Source organism: Petromyzon marinus, chromosome 28 (assembly GCF_048934315.1).
Source record: "Petromyzon marinus isolate PM22_M1 ecotype Great Lakes invasive population chromosome 28, UKy_Petmar_22M1.pri1.0, whole genome shotgun sequence".
In the NCBI taxonomy this organism is placed as follows: Eukaryota; Metazoa; Chordata; class Hyperoartia; order Petromyzontiformes; family Petromyzontidae; genus Petromyzon; species Petromyzon marinus.
In genome coordinates, this window is record NC_133694.1 from 3,929,532 (window position 1) to 3,955,516 (window position 25,985).

Sequence of the window (25,985 nt, forward strand, 5' to 3'; positions counted from 1 at the left end):
TGGGTGGAGGAACTGGAGGTACAGAGGGGTACGAGGTGTGGGTGGGGGGGAACTGGAGGTAGAGGGGTACGAGTGGGTGGGGGGGGAACTGGAGGTACAGAGGGGTACGAGGTGTGGGTGGGGGGAACTGGAGGTACAGAGGGGTACGAGGTGTGGGTGGGGGGGTGAACTGGAGGTACAGAGGGGGTACGAGGAGTGGGTGGGGGGGGGGGGGGACTGGAGGTACAGAGGGGGTACGAGGTGTGGGAGGGGGGGTGAACTGGAGGTACAGAGGGGGTACGAGGAGTGGGTGGGGGGAACTGGAGGTACAGAGGGGTACGAGGAGTGGGTGGGGGGGGAACTGGAGGTACAGAGGGGTACGAGGTGTGGGTGGGGGGGGGGAACTGGAGGTACAGAGGGGCACGAGGAGTGGGTGGGGGAACTGGAGGTACAGAGGGGTACGAGGTGTGGGGGGGAACTGGAGGTACAGAGGGGTACGAGGTGTGGGGGGGGATTGGAGGTACAGAGGGGTACGAGGTGGGGGGGGGGGAACTGGAGGTACAGAGGGGTATGAGGTGTGGGAGGGGGGGGAACTGGAGGTACAGAGGGGTACGAGGTGTGGGTGGGGGGGGGGGGAACTGGAGGTACAGAGGGGCACGAGGAGTGGGTGGGGGAACTGGAGGTACAGAGGGGTACGAGGTGTGGGGGGGAACTGGAGGTACAGAGGGGTACGAGGTGTGGGGGGGGATTGGAGGTACAGAGGGGTACGAGGTGGGGGGGGGGAACTGGAGGTACAGAGGGGTATGAGGTGTGGGAGGGGGGGGAACTGGAGGTACAGAGGGGGTACGAGGAGTGGGTGGGGGGGGAACTGGAGGTACAGAGGGGTACGAGTGGGTGGGGGGAACTGGAGGTACAGAGGGGTACGAGGTGTGGGAGGTGGGGGGAACTGGAGGTACAGAGGGGTACGAGTGGGGAGTGGAAATTGTAGAGTCTAGGAGGATATTGGAGGTGAGGGGGGAATTGGAGGACGGGAGTGGGTACAAAGTGGGGGGGGGGGGGACCGGAGGGGAGAACTGGAGTGAGAGAGGTAACGATTGGGATGGGGGATTGGAGGAGAGGGGGAAAACTGGAGGGGAGGGGGGAATGGGAGAAGGGGAGGGGGTACGAGTGGGGGGAGAGATTTGAAGAGGCGAGCAGCCTGGAGGAGGGATGGTGGGACTGGGGGGGGGGGGGTGAAAAAGGGGGAGGTGAGAGGGGCACGGAAGGGGGGTGAGTAGAGGGCAGGGGCACTGGGAGGGGGAAGAGAAGGGAGGGGGAGAGGGGAAGGGAGTGGGGAGAGCGTCACCATGGCAGTGACCCACCACAGTCACGTGGCCATCTGTGAAAACGAGCTTTGTAGCTCATCGGATTCGTCTCGTATAAATATTCTGATTCTGAATTTGGAAAAGATGCAAAAGATTACTACAGTTACCTGGACGACATCTCGTGTTCCAGGGTAAGGCCATCAGGGCAAGCTTATGTGGACAGTCACTGGACCGTGTTTACAAAGGCAGCATTGCCATGGCATTATTTTAATAAAAAAAATCCACCTAGAAAATCCATTGAGATGAAACATCTCGTTTGCAAGATGTTATTTATTTCTTTGCGGGCAGGGTCATCAGTAAAGTTACTAAATTTCTGGGATGCTCAACTGGGGCACGTGGTGAGCTGGCACCCCCACACTTAACCCCCCGTCACTCCTGCCCTCTTTTCAAAACAGTCACGCGACACTCAATCACCCTGTACACAGCGAGCAGCCTCACGTTTCGTGCCAAGGGCACGTGGGCAGGGTCAACCGGGTCATTGCCGAGCGGCCCTGCGTGTGTAAAATCGACCGGCCGGGGAAGTTTATGAAATCGAAATTTGTCTTTAATCCACGCGTCAAAAACGAGCAGTGTCGTTACAAAACGAGGACCCGCGCAATGGCAAGGAACGGAGTTAGACTGATGGCCTTAATCTTAGTTGTCTTGTGGTTGTTGTTGTTTGACTTGCATCCCACTGGGATTTTTGCACACAGCGTTGGTGTACGGTGCTATTTCAGGAATATTTTGATATTTTTTTCCTGTATTTTCTGTTTGCACAGTCACAAAATCACTTTAAGATGTTTTCTTGTTCATGTTTTTTGTTTGTTGCGGTTGCACCCGATTCAAGAGCCGAATGGCACACAGGGCTATACCAAATAAATGAACTATGAAGCCTAACAGCATGGCCATCCGGCAGGAAAGTTTTGTAAACACCATAAAATGTAAGGTTTTTGGAAAAAAGTTATTTGTTTTGTTTTAATTGCATGATCCGCACGATGCCAGACCCGTCCCCCCCGGGTCATATACTTTTATTTTCAACTGCACATATTTGAAACGCCCTGTGACACCGGCACCAACTACTGATTTTTATTTACTTATCCTGGGACTGGAATGCACTCACCTTCCTTTGAGCGCCACCTTGCATCGGGACGCAACCGTACAAAACGTCTTCCTTACCGAAAGCCACGTAGGAATTTCAAACCCCTCTGGCAGGCCATACACGGAACATAAATTAGAAGGGGAAAAAAAACTGTCGCCAGATCGAAAGAAAATCCCCCCCCTCGTCGTTCATTAATTGCGGCCAAAATTCTTCTTTCAGTGACGGATATATATCGTTTGCAATGCTGTTTTTAAGTGGTGGGTCCTCATGTGGCCGTCTGAAATGAAGTCACGGGCCGGACATGGCTCACTGGTGATCTACGTTCTCGACCGCACTCCGCTTCCTCAAAGGTAGACAAAACCGAAAAAAGAGCTCTTGTAGATGTAGACACCAGTCTAAGCGCAGGGATGTCCCGCATCAGTTTGAAGCTTCGTTAATGGGGGTGGGGGGGATACCTTAAAGATGTGGTCGAGTGCGACATTAAGTCTCGTTTACCGTTTCGTTTGTCATTTTACCCACAAATTTATTCCAACTGTGATAAAATTCTCACGAGACATTGTTAGCCACTTAAAACTGTGTTCGAGACTGGCCTATGGAAGCACATTTCACGAAACTTCTGAGATCCCTTCGTTAACTTTTTTATATCAACAAATTAAAGGGCGTTCACTTACTCACGCGCAGCTATGCAGATATGTGTGTATGATAGTGGTCGAACTGTAATTTAGCCAAATTTAGTGAGAAAATATTCCTGCGACAGCCTTCTTGTGCAAGTCATTGGTGACCAGGCTGAGACCATCCCAGAACACTGGAGAACCCGGGTTTAACCACAGATTTCAGCCAAACCAAGGTTTTGTCTTATCAATGAAGCTTCAAACTTGTGCCCGACAGCCCACGACAGTCGAAGTATGCATCTACAACTTAAAGAGACATTTGGCCAACTTTGAGTCGGGCGCGTCTGTAACCCGCACTCGGAAATAATTCAATCCTCATGCCCCGAGTATATCAAGTTCAATAGGTTGCCTTGTTTCGCAATATTTACAAATAGGTTACTATTCATATTCCAATTTAAAAACCGTTCATCATGATAAAAACAAATCTAAAATGTAATTCTCAAGCCCCGTGGTGTATAGTGTAGTCAGTACTCCGGCCTATTTACGTGCTACAGATGAATGGCCATTGTCTGAAATGTCGACTACTTATATGTTTCCTATCAAGGCTGTATTCTTAAAAATGATTGTTTTTGTTGTTGTTAATTTGCATTTCGGTGCGACAGATGTGAAAGGGTGAACTGTGGTGGGAAGAGAGGACCGAGGTTTGGGGAATCCCTTACGTTAACGCTTTGTATGTACGTTGAACTTCTTTCGCACCGTACTAAGCCAACCGTGTTAATCGGAGGTGCTTTAGGAGGCATATCTACTCACACCGCGTGGAATAAATAAACACAATAAGTCCTCAGAAACAATTATAATATTGCAGTTTGTAACAAGCATGATCATTCACGGACATAAGTGACTAACTCTGAGGTGCGGAGCTGGTGAGAGTAATTGTAGCGTCATGAAAAAAACACTAAACACAAACTAACGTGAAACTATTATTAAATGACTCACCAGTCACTGATGACACTACATTTGCCGAAAACGTAATGCCAACAGTACGGATTGTAGTGTGCTACACAACCAAAGTATAAAACGTAGAGTATGTTTTGAAATGAACACTCACATATAATTCAGTATTAAATACAGCACTAAAGAAATCAAACTATTGACATCATGATTTAAGTTAGATCTACCCGAATTAAAACTCGTCAAAGTAAATGTTCCATTGAACGCAAACTTTCAGTGGATACCACAATCAGTGCTCAACCTATTCCTGTAACAACGATCCATAACATAAGCTTAAAAATGCTTCTTAACTTTCCCTTTTAAAACATTCTCATCCCCCCCCACCCACAACTCAGATCGCCAAACCTGCCAGTGCGTGCCGATACCACACACACACAGCACGGATTCAAGCGCTGATTCGCGACCATGAAAACATTAGGACGAAAAAAATGTATTCGTCAATGAAAATCCATCCGTGGACATTCAGCAAATTCCTCCTTTTGAGCGTCTTTTTAATTATATATATGTACGTATATATCTGTACACATATATGAGAAAAAAAACCGCTTTATACAGGAGGGGGTTCGGAATGCCTGAGAAAACCAACGCACAGGAAAGAAACAACATAAACCTGCTACTTGGACTGGCTCATGCAGTCACGACCACGACCTCCCCTCCCTGCCCAGCAGGATGCACCCCAACACACACCACATCATCCAGCCTGGTTACTAGAACCAGCGATTCAGAAACTTGCTCTCTGTCTTTGCGATCCAAAAAAATCCCAACCTCCACGACCCCCAGATTTACAGTTGTCCCCATCACAATAACAAGGGCGGATATATATACCGTGGTTTTTTTTGTGTTTACAAACGAGGACACTGCCAAGGGTCTATACAAAATTCTAATTTGTAAAAATAAGTTAAAATCGCGACTTTTCGAAGCTCCAAAATTTGGAACACCGGTCTAAGCAACGCAGCGGACACGTTGTTAGCTGCATCTCTATGCAACGCAGAATGCGGCATGCGGTGCCAGGATTGCCTTGTGATTTGCGGTGGTTTCAATTGTTTTTTTTTTACCTTTCTTTAATATCGCTATTTTTTTTGTAGAGGCAAGATTAACAACAATATAAACAGAAAATTGGTTAAAATCTGGTCTTCATGGAAACAAAACCGTTTTGGTGAGAAACACGGAGAATCTTGGGCACTCCACCCCTGCAGTAGCCCGGTATTTTGAAGATACACTGTACACACACACACACACAACATTCACCACCTGTGTAATTAACACTGCGTTAGCCTGTATATATATTTTTTTGTTAAACGTTAGAAAGACAGTGTTCATGATAAAAGAGGATTTCAGTTCTGCATCACTGCCAACAAACCCAGACCGATCGTAAACACAGCACGAATGGTGAACCAAAGCGAGGGTCACACGGGGTAACCCGCAGCTATGCGAGCGTTTCTTTTTGCTCAACGCAAGGAGGCATCGTGAGTTTGGGGAGGGTAAAGAGAAGAGCCTGATAAATAGGTCGTAACTCTAAAAAGTTTCCAATAACGCAAAATAACCACTCGAAAAGTTCCCTCGAGCTGTTGATACAAAATACTGATGTAGTGAGTATGCGTGGCCACCAATGATTACAAACCACGTGTTCATATATATACACAAAACCATCCAAGCTGTATAAATTTAGCTTATTGCTTAATTCAGCCTCATCCCATGTATGAGGGCTGAACGTTATAGATATTAAATAACCGTCTCGGATGAGGCAAAGACAGGTCCATTGAAAGTGACCTCACTAGTAGTTCTGCGGTGTCACCTTCCAGGAAAGTTTCCCAACATGACAATGGGAGGCTCTGCCAAGGGACGTTCCAAAATATTTTTTTGTCGCCCAATGCCATACGTGACTCGCCCAACTAGGTAACACAAAACCGAAGGAATAAAGTTTGAAAAGATAGAATACTTTTGGTGCAATTCGGAACGTGTCTTTAGGGGCATTTCACTTATTTCGGCCATTTTTGGCAGCAACCGGCAAGATCTGTCCTGGCAGAGAAAGTAAAAAGGCAAAGGTAAAAGTGCAGCCCTGCCATTGCTCGCTCATGCTGCTGCTGCTGCTAGCAAAAGGGCATCCATTAGAGGTAGCTAAAGGGAGCCCCTCCTTAGGGTATTGTGGTATAGTCTTCCACTCTGGCCAGATGCCCTGGTAGAAGTGGGAATACTCACACCGTACCCCACCACACGCAACCAACTGATCGACTTACTGCACTGCACCCATTTACATTGCAGGGATGGGCAGAGGCGGGATGATTTAAGAAACCTGCTCCGTTGTTTCATCTGCCGAGCCAGGAGATCAAATCGAAACCAGCCACTTTCTGGATTGCTGGTCCAGCGTGAAATCGAGCCCTTTTAAAACTAGAGACTTTCACGGTAGGGGAAGGGGGGGGGGGGGTGGGCAGCCGGCATTTCCCCACGACTTTTCACAATCAGTGGACCATGTGCTCGTCGAGCAGAACGTCCATGTGCTGCCGATGCTGGTGATTGTTGTTGTTGTTGTTGTGGTTGTGGTTGTTGGCGTGGCGAGCGTGCCGCGCGTGCAGTTGCGGCGGCGGGTGCTGCTGGGCGGCCGCCGTTGTCGTCACGGCGGTGGTCGCGCCGGGCGGCATGAACTGCCGGAAGATGCTGACGCTGCCGTGCCAGAACGTGGGCTGCGGCAGGCGGCCGACGACCTCCCAGCGCCCCGCGGCCGGGTCGTAGCACTCCACCATGTCGGACAGCTCGAACGAGTCGTCGTAGCCGCCCGAAACGTACAGGCGGCCGCCCAGCGGCGCCACGCTGCCGCCGACGTGCACCTGCGACGCCAGAGCATCGATTCTTGCGTTAAGATGGATTATTATCGTCGTGGCACGTGGACTGAATCGGGCGCGTGCTTGTAACGACGACGACAAACGATGATAATAGTTGTGATGAATTCATGATGATGATGATGGTGGTGTTATGATAATACTGAAGCTGTCGATGCTGACAACTATGCTGCTGCTGATGATGTTGGTGGAAATGATCATGATGGTGGTGGTAAAGACAATACTGAAGCTGTTGATGCAGACGATAATGATGGTGCTATTGCTGCTGCTGCTGCTGATGATGATGCCAATCACAATGACAGCGATACGACTGTGGATGAAGACGATGATGATGCGGATGATTAACCCGAGGCCACGTCACCTGGTTCATGGGAGGAATCCTGATCCACCTCGATTTTATGGGATCCAGAGCATCCACCTGTGTAGAGTCCTCCCTAAAGGACACAAACAGAACAAAGACGCATGCTCACATCATGAGCATGCGCACTAAAAAAGTCACTGGGCGGGATTTGAAACGCATATTTGCGAGATCTCAAGTGCGTGTGTGGATGCACTGTGCTGCGACATTTGTGATTGGACACCACACCTCGTGACACAATGCCGATAGCACAACGGGAATAAAATTGTAAAAAAAAAAAACACAAAAAAGTCAACAAGCGTATCAGGTCATACATATTGTCACATTGTCCTACTGCTGTCTAAAATAATATGGATACAATGTGAACTCTTGAGGTGGTGGTCTCATACAAGGCCATGTGCATTATACACGCACACACACATACAGTATGGCGATGGCTCGTGATAATAAACAAACGATGGGAAAACGAATCCTACGGTCACAATCGTGCCTTTTGCTGTCTGGGAATCCACATTACTCATAAATTGTTTCCAGCCTGCAAAGTGATTTGCTGTCCCGTGAGATTCTCACCGTTTACAGAGAGCGTTAAATTTGGTGAGGAGAGTCGAGGCTGTTTCGGCTGTGAAGCCGCCATTGTGTCCCGGCAGGATTTTGGCGCCTCTCAATGCTGCGCTGTTTGACCGCAGCCCAGCCCGGCATTCCCGCGAAGGGCATCGAGAAATAAAAATATAAAATAAACTAAACTATGGCCAACACTATCGGCGAAATGAATCTCCCCCCGTAAATTAACATCGCCCCGACGGCGTGACGGGCACAATTATACACCCCGACGAAACGCGCCACCGACTTAGCCAAACACCTGCCAAACGTCGGCGCCCTACGCACTTGCCAGGACATTCTTTGCGCATCGCTTTACAAGGATGTAACACGTGCTCTCTGTGTTGCTCAACCCAAAAGCCGATCTCTGGTTATTGCAAAACATTCACGTCGCAGCTAAAAGAAACACTCCGTGAACATACTGTACTTGCGAGCGAAAACTACGCAACCTAAATATTTACGTCGGACATTTCACGAGCGTTCTTTTTGGAGAAAATGTTCCGACCGTTGACGCGGCGGAGCCCGGGCAGAGAGACGAGCGGCACAAGTTGGGAGGAACAGGTCACGGGGCGGGGGCGAGGGTGCACGAGGGAGGGTTTTAAATAAATTCAGAGTCGTTACAACGCGTGGTAAATAATGTTGCGTGTAAAGCGAGCTCGGCTTTGGCACGGGACATTTTTTTTTTTTGTCGCGCCGGTCTCTGGGTTCGTCCGGGTACGGTGTCATTCTGCCACATTCCACGAGCACTCGCAGCGACATTTATAATTTCTCAACGGTGGCATGTGATGCGTTATTCACGAAAACAACATAAATAGGTCAAGGACGTTAAAGGCTTGTTTACGCTCTCAAACGTACGGGACAACAACAGGTGCTCTTTTAGCGCTGCTTATAACAATGATTTAGCATTTCCTTGTGCGTGCGCCCGCGTGTGTATGTAGGGTGCAGTGGCTATGCAGAAGGTAGCGCACTATGCTATGAACCTGGAAACAAGCGTTTGTTTCAATTGGCCACGACTAGCACGAACGGCAGGTGATATCGAAAGCGGTCCTCCATCATCCCCCACCCCTCCCGCCACAAATACAGAAACCCACAGTGAGCAGCATGGAGACGTATGGTCAAATAACCCATTATGACCAGTGCGGTGTGGGCAGTGGATTGAAAAGAAGGGACCGTACATGTACATTCTCGTCAAAATGTGATCCCAATTAAGTAACTTACAAGACGTTATTCAGCATTGGGATGTTAGGCCAATACCAGTTACATTGTGTGTGTGGTTTTTTTTAGCTATGGAACGAAACCAGAGAACCGGGAGGAAACCCACACAGAACAGCCGGGCGGTGTGTGTGGCTATGCACGCCTGTAATCCAGCACTGTCGAGGCGAGGGTTGGCGAATTGCACGACTGTTGCGCAACTCCCTTCACGGTGGGTGGCGAGGTGCCCGTTACCCTGGCTTGCCAGGAAGAAGGCGGTATAGCAAAGTGTGGAACTAATATCATCTGTCCATTCTGTACGGCATAGAGTTTTGTGATTCATTGATTGGAGTGCTGCCCCCCTTGCATGCGTGGGGTTTTCTCCGGATGCTTCGGTTTCCTCCCACACGCACTGACACTCATTGATCGTCTGAAAACATGTTAATATTAAAAAAACATGTTAATATAAAAAACATGTTAATAAAAAAACATGTTAATATAAAACATGTTAATATAAAAAACATAATATAAAAACATGTTAATATAAAAAAACATGTTAATATAAAAATACATGTTAATATAAAAAACGTAGAATGCGGGACCCTCCTGAAAATGAGTCCTTGGAATCAGTGTGGCTTTCCAGGGTAAACAAGTACGGGGGATAGTTGATGATGCAGTGGCTTCGGGGGGGAGGGGGTGCCGGATTTTCGAAACGCCAGACAATCACGAATCATTATTATTTAAAATAGCTTATTTTTGAAAATTATTGTACGACACTGTTTGTAGGTGTTGTTATGTTTTTTTTTAGTGTTTCAAATTAGTTTCCTGTGTTCAAGTGGCATAAATAAACATCCTACTTTTAAAAGTTACTGTATTTATTGTACTGTACTTACCACTCCAATATGGAAGACTGTATGGGGTGATGTATATACGTGCAGTATTTTAATTACATTGTATGTGGTGTATAATGTACTGTAAAAATATTAAACACTGAAATCAAGCATAGCTATTTCTTTTGTCAGGCACGTGGTGCCGGCCGATAGCCGGACTTTTGGAGCGGTTTCGTCAGTTTCGCCAGATCGGCCGAGGACCGCCGGATTATGTTGCAAGCCAGATAATAGCGCGGTGCCGGATAATCGATGATCAACAGTAATGATAATGCTAATACAGGGGAACGATACAAATCTCCACACACAAAGTGCATCCGTGTCGGGAATGAAACCCCTTCTTGCTCCGGGGAATGGCGGGGGGGGGGGAGAATGAACAAGCGCTAGCACCGCGCCACCGTGCCGCCCACCTGATAAAGTATATGATCCCGTCGAGCGCCACCACGTCCAGCACGTACGACCAGCCGGGCATGCCGTCGGCGCATTCGATCTCGGCCCACGAGTCGGTGTCGGGCTCGTAGCAGTGCACCACCACGTCGGTGATGACGCCGCCGGCGCCCCAGCCCACGCCGCCGCCGGCCAGCCGCGGCGAGCCCACGGTGTAGACGCGCCCGCGGCACGCGGTGGCCGACACGTTCTCCAGCGGCTGGGGGAGCGGGCGCATCGGGCGCCAGCGGCCCTCCGCCGGGTCGAAGCACTCGCAGCCGTCGGGCGCCACCACGTAGAGGCAGCCGGCGAGGGCAGCGCTGGCGTGGTACTCCCGTGCGCGGCTCATCTCCGGCGCCTCCGACCACTCGTTGACGCCCGAGTTGTAGCGCCACACGCTCGAGAAGACGGTGGTGCCGTCGGAGCCACCTGGCGGTGGCGCCGGGTGGGTAGGGGGGAGTGGGCGGGCAAGGAGGAATTGGGTGAGGAGATCGACCGAGCGGGGTTGGGTGGATGAGAGAAGTCGATGGAAGGGGCAATTATCAAAGGGATTGAATGACTGCACCAAAACCGTTTGCTTGTACAAAACCATCCGTAGCTTCCAATTGAAATAAATTGCAGGAATGGGTAGTATGCTTTTGCCTAAAACCCCATACAAATCACTTTATTTTACCTACATCAAAGGTATAAGGCCGTACATAGCTCATCAGCAATATCAGAGTGAGCCCTTACACCTCAATATAAAATGAAAACTGTAAGCACTGCGACAGATGGACTCACAGGTGGCCGAGTCTCGATTTATGGTCATTATGCATATGTAGGTTGGACAAAAGGAAAATGAAAAGTGCGTCGTTTGGAAAAATGGAAGGAACCGGAAAGAGGGGAAGACCTAACAGAGAATAGCTTGACGACGACAGAAGAGATCGGTGCCAGAAAAGATGCGGCACTACTTGAGCATGTTGGCACAAGACAGATGGAAAGTAAGCAAATGACGAAATGTGCAGTGGACACCTACGGCTAATCTGCCCATGGAGCGTTTGACAACGATGATGACGATGATGACGATGATGACGATGATGACGATGATGACGATGATGTCGGCAAGCGCGCCCCCCCCCCCACCTGTAACGTAGATGTCATTTCCCAGAGCGGCGATGCTGTACCCGCCTCCCACGCGCTCGGGCAGGGCTGCCAAGTAGCGCCATTGTCCCGTCACGGGGTTGTGGCAGTCGACCGACACCAGCTCCTCGCAGTCCTGGTCGCAGCCGCCGACCGCCACCAGGATCTCGGCGAGGCCCGTCGACGGGCGCGGGTGGAAGCGCAGCGGGCACAGGCGGTCGTGCCGGTCCTGAGGCGGGCAAGGCGGAGGAGGGGGGGGGGGGGGGGGGGGGCTCGTCACGCCCGGTCGTTCTCCCAAAGTTTTATTCCGCCTCCCGCCTTTGGCTCCGTCGTGCGACGAGACCGAACGTCCGCTCGGATCTCTCGCCGAGCCACGTGTCGCACCGCGTGTTCGAAAGGATATATCACAGGACTACTTCTGAGATCCCTTAAAGTGACCTCTTATCCAGGCCAGGGGTGCCATGATCTCACCCACTGTGCTGTACACATATGAGAGTCAAATCAAACATTTAACTGTTAATTCTCAAGGCTGGCAGTTTAGCCAAAGCAAAAACCCAAACGTAGCGTGTTATTGCGTGCAAGTCATGCGTGAGCCTGGCTGAGCCCATCGGACCTGCTGCAAACAATCCCATCACACACACCGGGCGCCCGTTACCTGCAGGGCGCCCTGGAGGACGCGAGCCTCGCGCAGCAGACGCAGGCAGCGCGGAGAGCGGTGCACCAGCGGCTCGCTCTCGACGTGCGCCAGCAGGAAGAAGCGTCGCACGAACGGGAGACGCACGCGCTCAAACAGCTCGGGCCAGAACCGCTGGCGGTTCTGCTCGCACGAGGAAAGGCAAAGACAAAGAGACCCCGTGTAGCCTTAATAGACCGTCGGGGCAAGTGGTGTTAGCAAGCACCTATGAAGGCCGGCACAGCACACGAGGGGGTGGGAGGGCCAGCACCACGCCCGGCCGCCTTTGTCTCCCTAGTCGTGATGTTTAAAGACCGCATCAGGTACTCATTTGAGGCTGAATCGCCCTAGGGGAGGCCCAGGACCGGTTTAGATAATCGTCACTCGTGTTGCCCATGAGCGAGAATCGAACTCGGGTAGCCGGGTACGCAGTGCAACACACTAACCGTTGCACTACCGCTCCGCTCTCACACAAACGCACACGCACGCACAAACGCCGGTGTAAAGACAAAGATCGTCTGCCTTGCAGCTGCAGACTGTAGGTGCAAGTGGTACAGTATTCATGAGCGTCTACTCAGGGAAGCACGGCAGCATCAAGGGGTATTGCGATCCACGCCATGCCCTCAGGAGGTACAGTTTGTAAGTGTAAAACCCTTCGGTCAATCCAGTGAAGGATGAGGGCCTCCCTACGATAATCCGTTCCTTAAGAGGTGGGCCGCTTTCCGTGCCCAGTCAGGGGGTGCTGGGGGCGGCACCTGTGGGTCGGCGTGCACCCAGCGCAGCGCCAGCTGGTAGGCCGCCTCCTCCTTGTCCACGGAGAGGCGGTCGTCTCCCAGGAGCTCCGACAGGCGCTTGGCGGGCAGCCGCTCAAAGTCCTCGCTGGCGCCGATCTCGGCGATGTGTCCCAGCGCGAAGACGCGCGCGTCCTCCACCAGCGAGGGGCACGCAAACGCCTCCGCAAACGCCTGCCGGGGGGGGGGGGGGGGGGGGCGCGTGGGCCCCAACGGGCAGCAGGAGGAGGGGGTGCAGGAGGAGGATTGGGTGCAAGGAGGTGGAAGAGGAGTAGGACGGGGGGTGGTGAGACGCAGACAAAAGGTGGAGCAGGACGAGAAAGCGCGATGAAAAGGGGTTGATGGAGGAGATGGAGAGCAGCAGCAGCAGGAGGAGGAGGAGGAGGGGCGGCAGGAGGTTTAGGAGGAAGAGAAGGGGGAAGAGGAGGCTTCGCAGAAAAGGGAAGGATAAGAGAAGGATCGGTGGACGAAAATGAGACGAGGAACGAGGAGGTGGAGAAGATCGATGAGGGGTGCGGCAAGAGAAGGTGGAAGGGTTTGAAAGAGGGCACAAGAGTAAAACCACAACTCACCTCGTTTTCACACAGCGAGCAAATTGAGCAACCGAATGCAAATACGCATGGGAGGATGAGGATCGGGGTTAAAATTTATAAATTGCTGGGTGAAGACTTCCTCCCCATGGTCATAGGGCTATACACAGAGTTAAGATTGGCGGCAGGGTAGCGTTTGGACAAGCGTCAGATCTATTGTTATAATGAGGGTCATTGTTAGAGCGTTATTGCTAGGACGATGATGAGTTGTTAGCGTCAGGGTGAAGCTAAGGTTCATTGATGTGTGAGGATGTAACAGTTTACTCAATTGATGCATTTATTCATATCCTTTATTTCACTATAAGTGCATTGGATCACTTGTGATAGAACTAATTACGTACGATTCACATGTGTTCATACTGCTGTGGATTATACAGAATCATATCATTGTGGGTTCTACATGCACTTCAAAGATAAGCAAGAGGACTGACTAGTGAAATAAAAAAATGATCTTGAATCATGACGATTAAATCATAGAGGGGTGATGAATCGCTCCATCCATAGTAAGAGACCAATAACTTTAGAATAAATATACAAATGATCATTTGCCTGTCCATCCACCCATCTTTGAGTCCATCAGCTCTACGAATAGCTGAACTAAACCCAATACACACAACTTAATCGGGATTACACATAGCAATGATGGCCCTCTACCGGCAAACTAATGCCCGCTTGCAGTCCAGACGCCGAGACACCTTGTGCCACGCAACAGGGACAGCTGCTGCTGGGGGTACCCTATCCACCGTTTGATATGACACGTGCTGCAAGTCACTTATCGTGTGCCCAGCGCTCTGAGACGCCCAGGCCTAAATGACGCTCTATATAAAAGAAACCCTAAACCAACGACACACTCGAACTGGAAACTGTAGACTCTCAAATAGGCTATTCAACGCACGCTCCTGAGCTACAACGATCGATTATAAATTAATCGAGATTGCCAGGCGTCGCCACCTGCATGTCCAGGCAGTTGGCGGGGTCGAGGTGCCGGGCCAGGTAGCGGCAGCACGCCTCCTTGACGGCCGGGAACTGCAGGAGGTCGGCGGCCCTCAGCAGGGGTTCGGCGTTGTCTCCCGTGACGCACACGCGCCCCGTGTACGCAAAGTCCAGCAGCAGGCTCAGCGACCCGGCGCTCACCTGGTCGCAAGCAGCACCCACACACGGGGCGTTGTGAGTTCACACACGCGCAACTCACACACACAAGGCGGTGGGTGTCGCGGAGTGGCTCAGGGGTCAGAGAAACCGAGATCCTGCGATCGGATTCAAGCAGTCTCCCGTAATTAATCTGGGTTCTTAAGCGTAGCGGGTTGATGGTCTCGGCTCCGACACAATCGAGTGCACACAAAAATAAACCTGTTACATTAATTTTTATTTTACTTACTTTGGCTAAATTCCAGGTTTGAGAATTAAAAACGTGGTCTGACTGCCACGTGACGAACATTTTCTTACTATTTTCTTCTTTTTAATTAATTTATTTTATTCTGCCTTAGCCTCTGTTTTGCATCACCCATGTTTTTTGTCAAGTCGCATCGAGATGCCGTGGCATTCATGCAAACGAATACATGCACAACCTTATCCTTATTTTCCTATGGCAGGGCGTGTTGGATTTCGCCCCTCTTTGCTGCTGTAGGTGGGGGGGGGGGGGGGTCACGTGATTCCACATTCACGAACCATAAAGTCGTGCGCACGATCCGATTCACGCGCCGTGGGCAATGTCGAACGCCTAGCGAACAATCGAACGGCCGACCGGTGGGGTTGGTGGCGACGTCTCTACGCGACGGCACTCGGCTGCCGGAGGGGGTGGTGGGGTTCGAGGGGATCGGTTGGGCTTGGAGGGCGGCGGTCATCTCACCTCCTGGAGCTGCACGGTCTGCTCGCGGCTCTCGCGTAGCGGCCCCCCCGCGAACATGGCGCGGAAGTAGGGGCTGGCGGCGGCGAGGACGGCACGGTGGCACGGGTAGGTCAGCCCGTCGGCGCGCAGCGCCACGTCGCACAGCTTTCCCTGCGCGCGCAGCTCGGCCAGCCCCGCCAGCAGGGCGCCCGCGTACGCCGTGTCGTGCTGGCACAGCGTCTCGTCCTCGTCGCTGCCGATGATGACGAAGTCGCCCGCCCGGATCTCGTCCTCCTCCATTCTGGCGCGCTTCCCACCGGAGCGACGGGCGCCTACAGAGATGCACAGGAGTCGCGGGCGTCGCACATGGGGGCAGCGGTTGTGCAAGATGTACCGTATTCTCCGGGTTGCAAGACGAACCTCTGCAAAAGCAAACGTTTAAGGGACGTGTCCTATAATTTCTGTGTTGAGTTTGTTGTCCGTCCCCCGCACCTCTGATTAGCGCGGTCGGCTAAGTACGGTGCGGAAGAAGTTCAACATACATAAAATCCGGCATGTGGCCTTTAATGCCACCACGGCCACTTCAACCACGATTTAAATAACTTGAAAATTGTCAAGTTCAGGTTTATTTTGTTCTACAAGGTGAGAAGTCAAGAGACCAGGAGAGTCTCATCTGCCGAGGTGACCCTGGGTGTGGCTCTGCCAAACCGAGGAAGGATCATTACAAACGGAAACGCAATCATCTCGTGACATGGCGCTAAGAGCACAAGTTCAACAAATACTAAACAGAATATGTAAATTAAGTGAAATATCCAAAATCACTTGTGTACATATAGTAGTACTAGCTGTACTACCCGGCTTCGCCCGGGACTTGGATTCAACACGCCCGCCGCCTTTGTCTCCCCAGTGGCGATGTTCACACAGCAGAGCAGTTACTCGTTTGATGCTGAGTCGACCTAGGGGAGGCCCAGGACCGGTAAAAATAATCGTTACAGGTGGTGGCCGTGAGCGGGAATCGAACTCGGGTCGCCGGGTTCGTAGCACGGCGCGCTAACCACTACACTACAATGCGTTACGCTTCCACATGCGAAGGTCACATGACAGATTTGACGTCACAGCTCACTTGCCGTGCAAAAAAATGCATTCTTGAGCTTCCCCCCCCCCCAAAAAAAAACAAAAGTGTATTTTTATAATTTTTGCATGGTGTACAGTCTGGAAAGTACCCACATGGCAAATTTCAAGTTTGTTGCATTTCGGAAAGTACGCTAAACATTTTGAACAGACACACATTCACAACTCTGCCTTTTATATATATGGAGATAAATCAGCCAGGTGTTGATGTCTAAAGAGCGCTGGACTCAAACGGTTGAAAGTTCAACTCTAGGTCGGTGATCATCTCGGCCCTTCATTGTTATCCTTTCCAGCAGGGATAAAATTAGAACCACTTTATGAAAGGTCAACAACGGTGGGTGTCGTATTAAGACTGCCCATCACAGGAACGAGAAAATGTTCCGTTGTTTTCTCAAGAGGAGCCGTGCAGTTGAGCACTCAGCCACAACCAGTTGAGCATGAGGACAGCTTTACATATCGAACCGAAATATGATAACACACCTATATAGTATGATATAATATTGTTAAGTTAAATTATTCAAATTTTGATTTAAAGCTTTCGTGACTGCAGTAATTCATATTCTTAGCTCTTTCGGTAAAGTCACGTTGAAGGAAAACAATAAAATATATATAAAACAATAAAAATTCTCACGACGTTTCGACCATAACACAAACGGTCGTCATCAGCAAACCGACACACCTGATGACGGCCGTTTGTGTTATGGTCGAAACGTCGTGAGAATTTTTATTGTTTTATATATTTTATTGTTTTCCTTCAACGTGACTTTACCGAAAGAGCTAAGAATATTTAAATTATTCACTTCGAAAACATTCATACGGGTGGGGATCTGTAGACAACAGACTGAGGGACTTGGTTTCTAGCCAGTAAGGATACTTTCACAATGGTTTAAAATAACATCCGCTTACAAAGGAAACGCATGTACACTATGTGAATGAAATGTCCACCGCTTTCAGTTTCCAGGAGTTTTCCAGCGTAACGTGCGCCACCTTGGTAAGTAACAGCAGCAGGGCTATTCACCAACAGGAAAGTAGAACTGGCAAGAGGTTCCGTTTCGTTTAAATTAACTTTCTTAGTAAATCACTCCCAAGTCGTATTTATAAACAACATAAAAGCACGCGTGGAATCTCTTTGCCTCTCCAGCACCGACGTGTACCACCGCGTGGGTACACATCTTTTGAATTCATCTTCATCGCCAAACATAACAAAAGTCTGAGAGCAAAAGCATTTCAGGTGCGGTAAAATCACCGCTTCACTCGAGCTGAAAGGACATTCATATTTAAGTTTATTTTTTTTTGCTGAACCAGATGAGAACTCAGGAGATTCCAGGAGAGTCTCATTTGCGAGCAGTGACCTCGGTCACCGAAACGCCGAGAGCCAAAACAGATAAAAGTAAAACGACGAAACGAACAGAAATCGAAAGAGTCGGACCAAAATCGTCCACCAAACCCGAACTTTTGCTTTACGAACACCCCCCCGCCGTCCCTGGGAAGACAAACGCAGACTCCCATCCCGATGTCCGTGCACCCACCACGAAGGAACATGTTGAACAACGGGCGTCACGCACCCACTGTCGCGCAACGCAAAACACACGGACGCCGCAGCATCCTTGTGCAACGAACGAGCAGGGAAGACTCGCAGGCGAAAGGCTCCAAAAAGGCCACAGACGGACGTCGACAAGGGTCAGATGGCCTCTCCCTCTTCAAAACTCACGGGAATCCAAGCTTGAGCAGCCTCCTGTCGCCTCGCTGGCAGGGGAGCTGTCGCAAGTTACCAAGTCGCCTGTGCCGGGAGCGCTGTGGGCGGTGGGGTGGAAGGAAAACTCTGATCGGGATGTCCACCGCCTCTCCCAAACGCGAGCGAGAGCCGCCCGTTATGTACACGAGGCCGCTACGTCAGCTGCGAGGCGTGGGCAAGAAGCACCGGGTGCCGCCAGCTATGCGCGGAGCTTTCTAAAAATAGCACCGCGCGCCAGACGCTTGAAAAACACTCACTCGCGCGGGGCTCAAGCACAACGTGCATCACACGGTGCTGTGGTTTCACCAGAAAAGAACGTTCCCTTGCGGACGCTGACTGGTTGAGGGTACGCGCGGTTGAGTCACGTGGACTTGCGCAAGCTCCACACGCACACAAAGATTCACCTTACAGCCTACGGGGGCGGTTGGGGTGTAAGTGTGCTTGTGCGCCGTTCGTGAGCAACTTATCCACGCCGGCACGGTACAATATGGGGCTGGTGGGGCAACCCACCACACCCTGGCACCTTTGTCTCCCCAGTGGTGATGTTTACGCAGTGCATCTGGAACTCATTTAAGGCCGAGCTGACCAATGGAAGGCCCAGGGGCAGTTCAAATAATCACAACTAAATGAAAACATGTTTTTTTTCTTTTACCAATATCTTTTACCAATAAAGAGCAATATCGCTCTTTTTCAGAAAAGACCTACTGAAGCTGGCCATGGCCAGGAATCAAACTCATGCTGCCTGGTTCATAGCGCAGTACGCAAACCACTATGCTACCACTCCACAAACACACAGATATACGCTGGACATGCTTAAATTTTGGGGATACGTGTCAGAGCAATGGTGGCAGAACCTCATGGCCAGACGTGGTCACGATAAACGAGCCACGCTTTATTTGGGATTCTGGGTACATATTTAAACATTAATGGCCATGCCCTGAGAATAGGAGACACACAAAGGGCCTCTTAAGCGAAGAGAATGAATAATACAGGATGTATTGTGTTGGCCAAACAAAAGCGATTCAACTTCCCAGAGTGGTGACCTTAAGTTTTCTATATATAATACAACTTATATCCCTCTGTCAATCCAAGCTAGATGAAGCCCTCCCCCTTTCACTGCGTCAGGGTCAAGGAGGATTGTTTGACCATACTTCCTCACGCTGGTCAGTTCGGGTTGAAGTGGAGTGGCAAATGGATCTCAAGCCACTGGAGTTCACAGCGCTTCGCGCTAACCACTATGCCATCTCTCCCCCCTCATTTATGCGTGTACAGTCAAAATGTAGCATTAGTCTTATTTTTCTACACACACAGTCCACTGCTGGATGATAGTGTGGGTTTGGTGAAGGTGAGGGACATAGACGTCAGAGCATAGTACGGAACGATGGATGTTGCTGCACCGCTCTCTCTGCTGACGATCTTAGCCTGGCAGCAGCCTTAAAAAACCTGTTATATGCATGGTGGTTGCCTATCCAACGAATAACTTACCTGAAATGCATCAGATCTCAACATGCCAATGTGGTTTAAGCCTGTAGAGTGTTATTATTATTAGGAATGTGAAAATCGAGACAATGGGCAAGACTGAGCTCACCATTTCAAGAAACAAGTTATCTTCTCCAATAGAGTAATAGCCAAACAGGACTCAGCCCCATCATCATCATTATCCCTCAGGAGGGTATGATCAGTTTCGGCTCATACCTGTCAACCCCTACGGATTAACCGTATTCTTGTACAAGGAAATTGAGTTTTCAGGTTCATACGGCATACAGCTGTTTCAATATGGGCAAAAAAATGTCTATTTGTTTGCGTTTCTCCCTTGTGATGGGACTTTTTAGGATTAACATTGAGATTTATACGGGCACGGGGTGACCAATAAGGTCTGAATTGGTCTGGAAAAAGGTAGGCACTGGTGAAGTTACTTTGTATAAAGTCAACGGTGGTCATTGTTTTAAAGATGCATTGAGCCCCATTAGTGGCTCAAAAGGACAACACGTGTTACTTATTATATGATGTGGAAGCATTGATGTGTTTTTTTATTTAGAGAAGAATATTCATCGAAAGCACATCTGCTGCTCATATACCAGACAAGACGATTCACATCTGGTCCCTACGGATTCCTGAAGTGAATTAGAAGTTCAACCTTGTACCCTCATAACATCACATTGCAATTAAGATAAAATATGAAAACTTCGCGAGGAATTGTCCAGAATAAAAAAAAAGAAAATTGTTACATTGCACAAGGCACGAGACAAAAACGAACATACAATGCATAAAATCAGTAAACGTACTTCGAGTTAAATGGCACAATCAGTGAGTGCCATGGAAAATGTCTCTTTTTTGTAAACATGTTGGCAACAAGAATAAGTAAAGTAGCCAGGGTCCTTTCAACAAAATGCGAATTCTGCTCAAAGTGGTTTCCCATAGAATTTAGCACTGGTGGATTTCCCGTTTACAGCCCTGAGCGAGTGGTATAAATTCCACATTCCTATGGTGAGAGTATATTTATGGATAAATAAAACGTTAACTATATATAACAAAGACAGGCATCGGGGGAAGTTTTGAAGCGTGAGTAAGATACCAGCTCTTCTGCACTGGATTAATATTAGCGGAACACTATTTTTGGCTATTAGATTTTTCATCCGCTGTTGACCAACGGCACAAACTGTTCCCCAAGAAGACAAAAGGGAGCTCTCGCCATCCATCAGGCGGACAACAAGAGGCGAGAGCCAAAGTTGACCTCACCCGCATCGCACATCGGTATCCCGTTAAAAAGAGAAACCCAACTCGAATCGCTTCACTCTGAATTGCCCTGTTCCTATTGTTTTTAGGAGGGCGAGTAATGTCTCATTTTCCACAAATCGTTTCTCCGTCATAGACCCCCCCCGCCCACCGAGGGGGGAGTTGAAGTGATGGCGCAGGAGTTGGCGCACCGCGCCGTGAAGCCGGCAAGCCGAGGTCGATTTCTGGCCACTTCTAACATTGGTGGCGAGTGATATCTTAGCCGGGTCCTGGATCACCCTTTCACCAACACGCACAGAGAAGCGTGGTGAAGCATGGCCAAACAACTCCCACCGAACAACAAGGCACGAGGAGGAAGCCTTCATCCAGCAGTGGAACTACAAAAGGTTGTGAATTATTAATATGAAACAATAACAGCATGGTTCCCTCGCCTTTTCTGTAGCGTATGTTTTATTCAGCACTATTTTCTATTATTACAACCACAGCTGCCTCTGGGGGTTAGAGAGGTGGGTGTTTTGTGTTGGTTCAAAATGTTAAACAACTCTCATTCCAACTGGGATAGTAAGCTCAATAACCTCTTAGAGAGGCAGTATTGGGCTATAGAAAAGGTTTAGGGATTAGGGTTAAAGCTAAATTAGATTTGGAGTGTGTTAAGAATATAATAAAATATAGTATGAGCAGTGGAAACAAGGTATATGTTTGTATTTGGCGCCAGAGATAGTCTAAGAGTAAAGTGAAATTGGTATATGGTAGTTAGAACTTGGGATATAGTGAGTTCGTGTGTGGGTTAAGGTCAGTAGTAGAGCTAGGCTAAGTGGGCCGGTTTTATGTCAGCCAGAATATTATACTCTGGAGCTCAGTGGGAGTTGGGTTATGGGTAACACTAATCTTTGGGTTAAAGCATACTTCAGTTCGAGTGTAAAGTCATTGGATTCGCAACTATATTATCGCCGCTTTCAACCCTTGAACTACTAGTTAGGAGTTGGATCGGCCTGTGTTGAGCTGAGTTTAAGTGGGCTAGGATTACAGTACTCTCACATGACCGTCTTTAGCCTCAACACAGTACCGTACGGCTGACCACAATGATGTCAACCATAAAATACTATGATGATGAAGTTTAAAATAATGATGATCAGTAATGCGGTGACATAAATACCCAAGGGACATAAGTTATGATCATGATTAATAATGATGAAATATAAATACACGTTTATTTATGGCTTTGCCAAGTTAGATGATGGCGATGTTTATTTATTTATTATGCTAGCAAACTGTGTCAACCCATAGGGTTTGGCCCGTATTCTTGTACAGGCAAATTGAATTTTCAGGTCCATACAGCTGTTTCAATACGGGCAAACATTGTGTGTGTCTATTTGTGTTTCTCCCTTGTGATGGGACTTTGTAGGATGAACGTTGATATGGTCACAGGGTGACCAATACGGTCTGAATTGGTCTGTAAGAAGCTAGGCACCGATGAGTGGGTTGACAGGTATGAGGTTGTTTACTCAAGAAAGCTTCAACTCAGTTTCAAGACTCGCTTTCAGGAGGGTCCTGCCAAACGTTCACAGTAGGGGGCGATGTTGCTACACGTAAATACGGAATTTAAAAACAGGAGAGTACAGTTTATATTTTTTTGTACCACCGGCCACTTAGTGTGTGGTTTGTTTTGTAGCTATGGGGGAACCCGGAGGAAATCCATTAATCACGGGATGGTGAAATAGACGCATTCCACACAGAACCTTTCCCGAGTAGGGAATCGAACCGAGGTTCTTGCATTGGCAGCTAAATTGCCCAGAAGCCATAAAATACAAGTTCTCATTTCGGGGCACCTCGTCACACAAAGTCAGAACCCCCCTCAAATATGACGTCACAAAGGTCTGCCCCCCCCTCGCCCCCCAAGAAAAAAAACATGCTTCAAATCGCTTTAAACTATTGTCATTGTAGTGCGTTTTTAATATGCCGCTGCACTCTGATGTTGTAATGTTGTAGGAGAAAACATTTATCAAATAGTCTATTTTATTAAGTAGAACGTGTTGTCTATATTTATTAAAGTTGCGCATTTCGATGTGACGTCACATTTCTCAACCCACCCCCCACTCGTCACACATCGTCACAAATGTCTGACCACCCCCCCCCCCCCAGGTGCGTGACGTCATTTATGGACGTCATTTATGGACGTCCTCTTACACCAAAAAAAACCCAATTAATCTTTAAGCGACAAGGTCCCGTCTCGGTTCCACAATTAACAACACCCACGCACTGCAGATAACAAGAGTCACGAGGTTTTGTGTTTGTTTTGTTTAGAACTTTAGATCATAACCTCCAAGACATCTTTGATTTAAAGCTTTCGTGACTGCAGGGAATCATATTCTTGGTTCTTTCGGTAAAGTCACCACGTAGAAGGGAAACAATGAAATAATAAAAAATATAAAACAATAAAATTATCGCGACGTTTCGACTGCAACACAAGCAATCATCATCAATAAAATAATAAAAATATAAAACAAAATTCTCACGACGTTTCGACTGCAACACAAGCAATCATAATCAATAAATAATAAAAAAAATATAAAACAATAAAATTCTCACGACGTTTCGACTGCAACACAAGCAACCATCATCAATAAAATAATAAAAAATATAAAACAATAAAATTCTCACGACGTTTCGACTGCAACACAAGCAATCATCAATAAAATAATAAAAATATAAAACAATAAAATTATCACGACGTTTCGACTGCAACACAAGCAATCATCATCAATAAAGTAATAAAAATATAAAACAATAAAATTCTCACGACGTTTCGACTGCAACACAAGCAATCATCATCAATAAAGTAATAAAAATATAAAGCAATAAAATTCTCACGACGTTTCGACTGCAACACAAGCAATCATCATCAATAAAGTAATAAAAATATAAAACAATAAAATTCTCACGACGTTTCGACTGCAACACAAGCAATCATCATCAATAAAGTAATAAAAATATAAAACAATAAAATTCTCACGACGTTTCGACTGCAACACAAGCAATCATCATCAATAAAGTAATAAAAATATAAAACAATAAAATTCTCACGACGTTTCGACGGCAACACAAGCAATCATCATCAATAAAATAATAATATATATAAAACAATAAAATTCTCACGACGTTTCGACTGCAACACAAGCAATCATCATCAGGTGTGAAAACCAACGATGATGACTGCCTGTGTTGCAGTCGAAACGTCGTGAGAATTTTTTTATTGTTTTATATTAATTTTATTATTGTATTGTTTCCCTTCAACGTGACTTTACCGAGAGAACCAAGAATATGAATATAGAATTGTTATAACAACGCTAATTGTTAAAACAACACTCCTACAACATCAGAGTGCGGCGCCACATTAACAACGCACTACAATGTTACAATAGTTTAAAGCGATTTGAAGCAAGTTTTATTTTAAAAATGGAAATATGTTTTTGGGGGGAGGAGGGAGGGGGGGGCCAAAGCTTTGTGACGTCATATTTGAGGGAGGGGGGGCAGAGCTTTGTGACGTCATCTTTGAGGGAGGGGGGGGTCTGACTTTTTGTGACGTCGTGTGACGAGAGAGAGAGGGTGGGGGGGGTAAAAAATCGTCCTAAATCGCGTGACGTCATTTATGGACGGCCCCGAATCAATGCTCCCACGGTCTGCCACTCGCCGCCTTCACGAACCCCGCACCGGCGGCCTACCACTCCCCCCCCACCCCTCCCCAACTCATCCAGCAGCGGAGTGACCAGAGTGCACGCGCGCGGCGTGCTTGTACAGTACACGCGTACAGTATCCGCTCCGCTTAACCCCGGCGAGATAAACTTTTTGACGTAAAAAAAATAATTCGAGTGGCTTTTTTTATTGTTAAAGCATTTTCCTCACCTTAATAGGGGCACGGCGGGCTCGCTGGATATCTTTATACGGCTCGCGTCGACCGTGTGACGGTGTTGTAAAGTGTTGTAAAGTGTTGTAAAAGTGTTATAAAGTGTCAAACGCTTTTACTTTAACTCGGCCACAGGCGGCGCCGCCTCCACTCGGACCCGGCACCTCGCGAGGGGAGGAGGATCCGGGATCCCCGTCGATTCGATTCCATATCGCGATTCCAAGCACGGTGATTTGATTCAGGAGGAATCGAATCGATCTATGTGTTTATTTAATATATATTTTTAAAACAAAAAGCAGCAAATTTGGGACCTTTCTTGCCAGGATCAAAGTATTAGAATAGGTTTGAAGCTTTCGTGACTGCAGGAATCCGTACTCTTTGGTTCTTTCGGTAAAGTCACGCAGGTAGAAAGCTTTCCCACCTAATGACGAACGCCTTGTGTTGCGCCCGAAACGTCGTGATTTATTGTGTTTTATACCTACGTGACTTTACCGAAAGAACCAAAGAGTAAGAATAGGTTTTACCCTTTCTGGCAGCAACCCAGGTGTTAAGGTGTTCATACACCAAAACAGAATCCTTTTGCAAGTCCACACACGGTACGTGTGGTGAGCATGCAATCAAGAACATGCTTCCGGGAATATCAGGGTGCTTCAAAAAGATGTTAACACTTGGGAGAATTTGCAACAACACCACAAGAAATGTGCCTCCTCAGGGCTCTGGAGACCGCGTGGAGACGATCCCAGGCGTGTGTTGACAATGATGGCGAACAAGTGAAGCTATTAACATACAATTTGTTATTCTTAGTTTTTTCGGTAAAGTCACGTTGAAGGGAAACAACAAAATAATAATATATATATAAAACAATAAAAAAATTCTCACGTTTCGACCATAACTCAAACGGTCATCTTCAGGTGTGTTGGTTTGCATAAATGTATTTTTAAACGGCGCATTTATTTATTTATAAAAAAACGTTAGCGTCACGCGCAACGATTTGGCAGTTTATTTAGGACTAGAAATTTGAGACTGACGCCATCCAGACTGCCACTCTGCTCCCAACCTTATGGAAGAGGTACGTGGATGACACTTTTGTCATCTGGCCACATGGCCGGCCTGCTCTAGACCAATTCTTCGACCACATC

General features: G+C 48.2%; 1 protein-coding gene across 4 annotated transcripts; it reads right to left on the reverse strand.

Moving 5' to 3' along the window:
* Nucleotides 1-3,873: 3,873 nt before the first annotated feature.
* Nucleotides 3,874-25,070, reverse strand: KLHL21 (kelch like family member 21). 4 transcript variants are annotated; one of them, XM_076070277.1, is made up of 10 exons: nucleotides 24,846-25,067; nucleotides 18,183-18,265; nucleotides 15,362-15,672; nucleotides 14,464-14,646; nucleotides 12,887-13,096; nucleotides 12,114-12,275; nucleotides 11,462-11,687; nucleotides 10,324-10,768; nucleotides 7,242-7,314; nucleotides 3,874-6,868 (listed from the first exon to the last, which is right to left on the reverse strand). In XM_076070277.1, exons 3-10 carry the CDS (start codon nucleotides 15,638-15,640, stop codon nucleotides 6,503-6,505), a joined length of 1,944 nt encoding a protein of 647 aa, XP_075926392.1. In that variant the 5' UTR covers nucleotides 15,641-15,672; nucleotides 18,183-18,265; nucleotides 24,846-25,067; the 3' UTR covers nucleotides 3,874-6,502. The 4 variants fall into 4 exon arrangements, with proteins under 4 accessions (XP_075926392.1, XP_032818101.2, XP_032818100.2 ...); XM_032962210.2 differs by lacking the exon at nucleotides 18,183-18,265 and having other exon boundaries at nucleotides 24,846-25,070; XM_032962209.2 differs by lacking the exon at nucleotides 24,846-25,067 and having other exon boundaries at nucleotides 18,183-19,022.
* Between the last annotated feature and the right edge of the window lie 915 nt (nucleotides 25,071-25,985).

Excerpts from the sequence above, each read along its gene's own strand:
- KLHL21 (XM_032962208.2), bottom strand. Across the intron at positions 14,647-15,361 it reads AGACCGTGCAGCTCCAGGAG|GTGAGCGCCGGGTCGCTGAG; the intron begins GTGAGATGACCG and ends GCTTGCGACCAG. Across the intron at positions 12,276-12,886 it reads GGGTGCACGCCGACCCACAG|AACCGCCAGCGGTTCTGGCC; the intron begins GTGCCGCCCCCA and ends TCGTGCGAGCAG.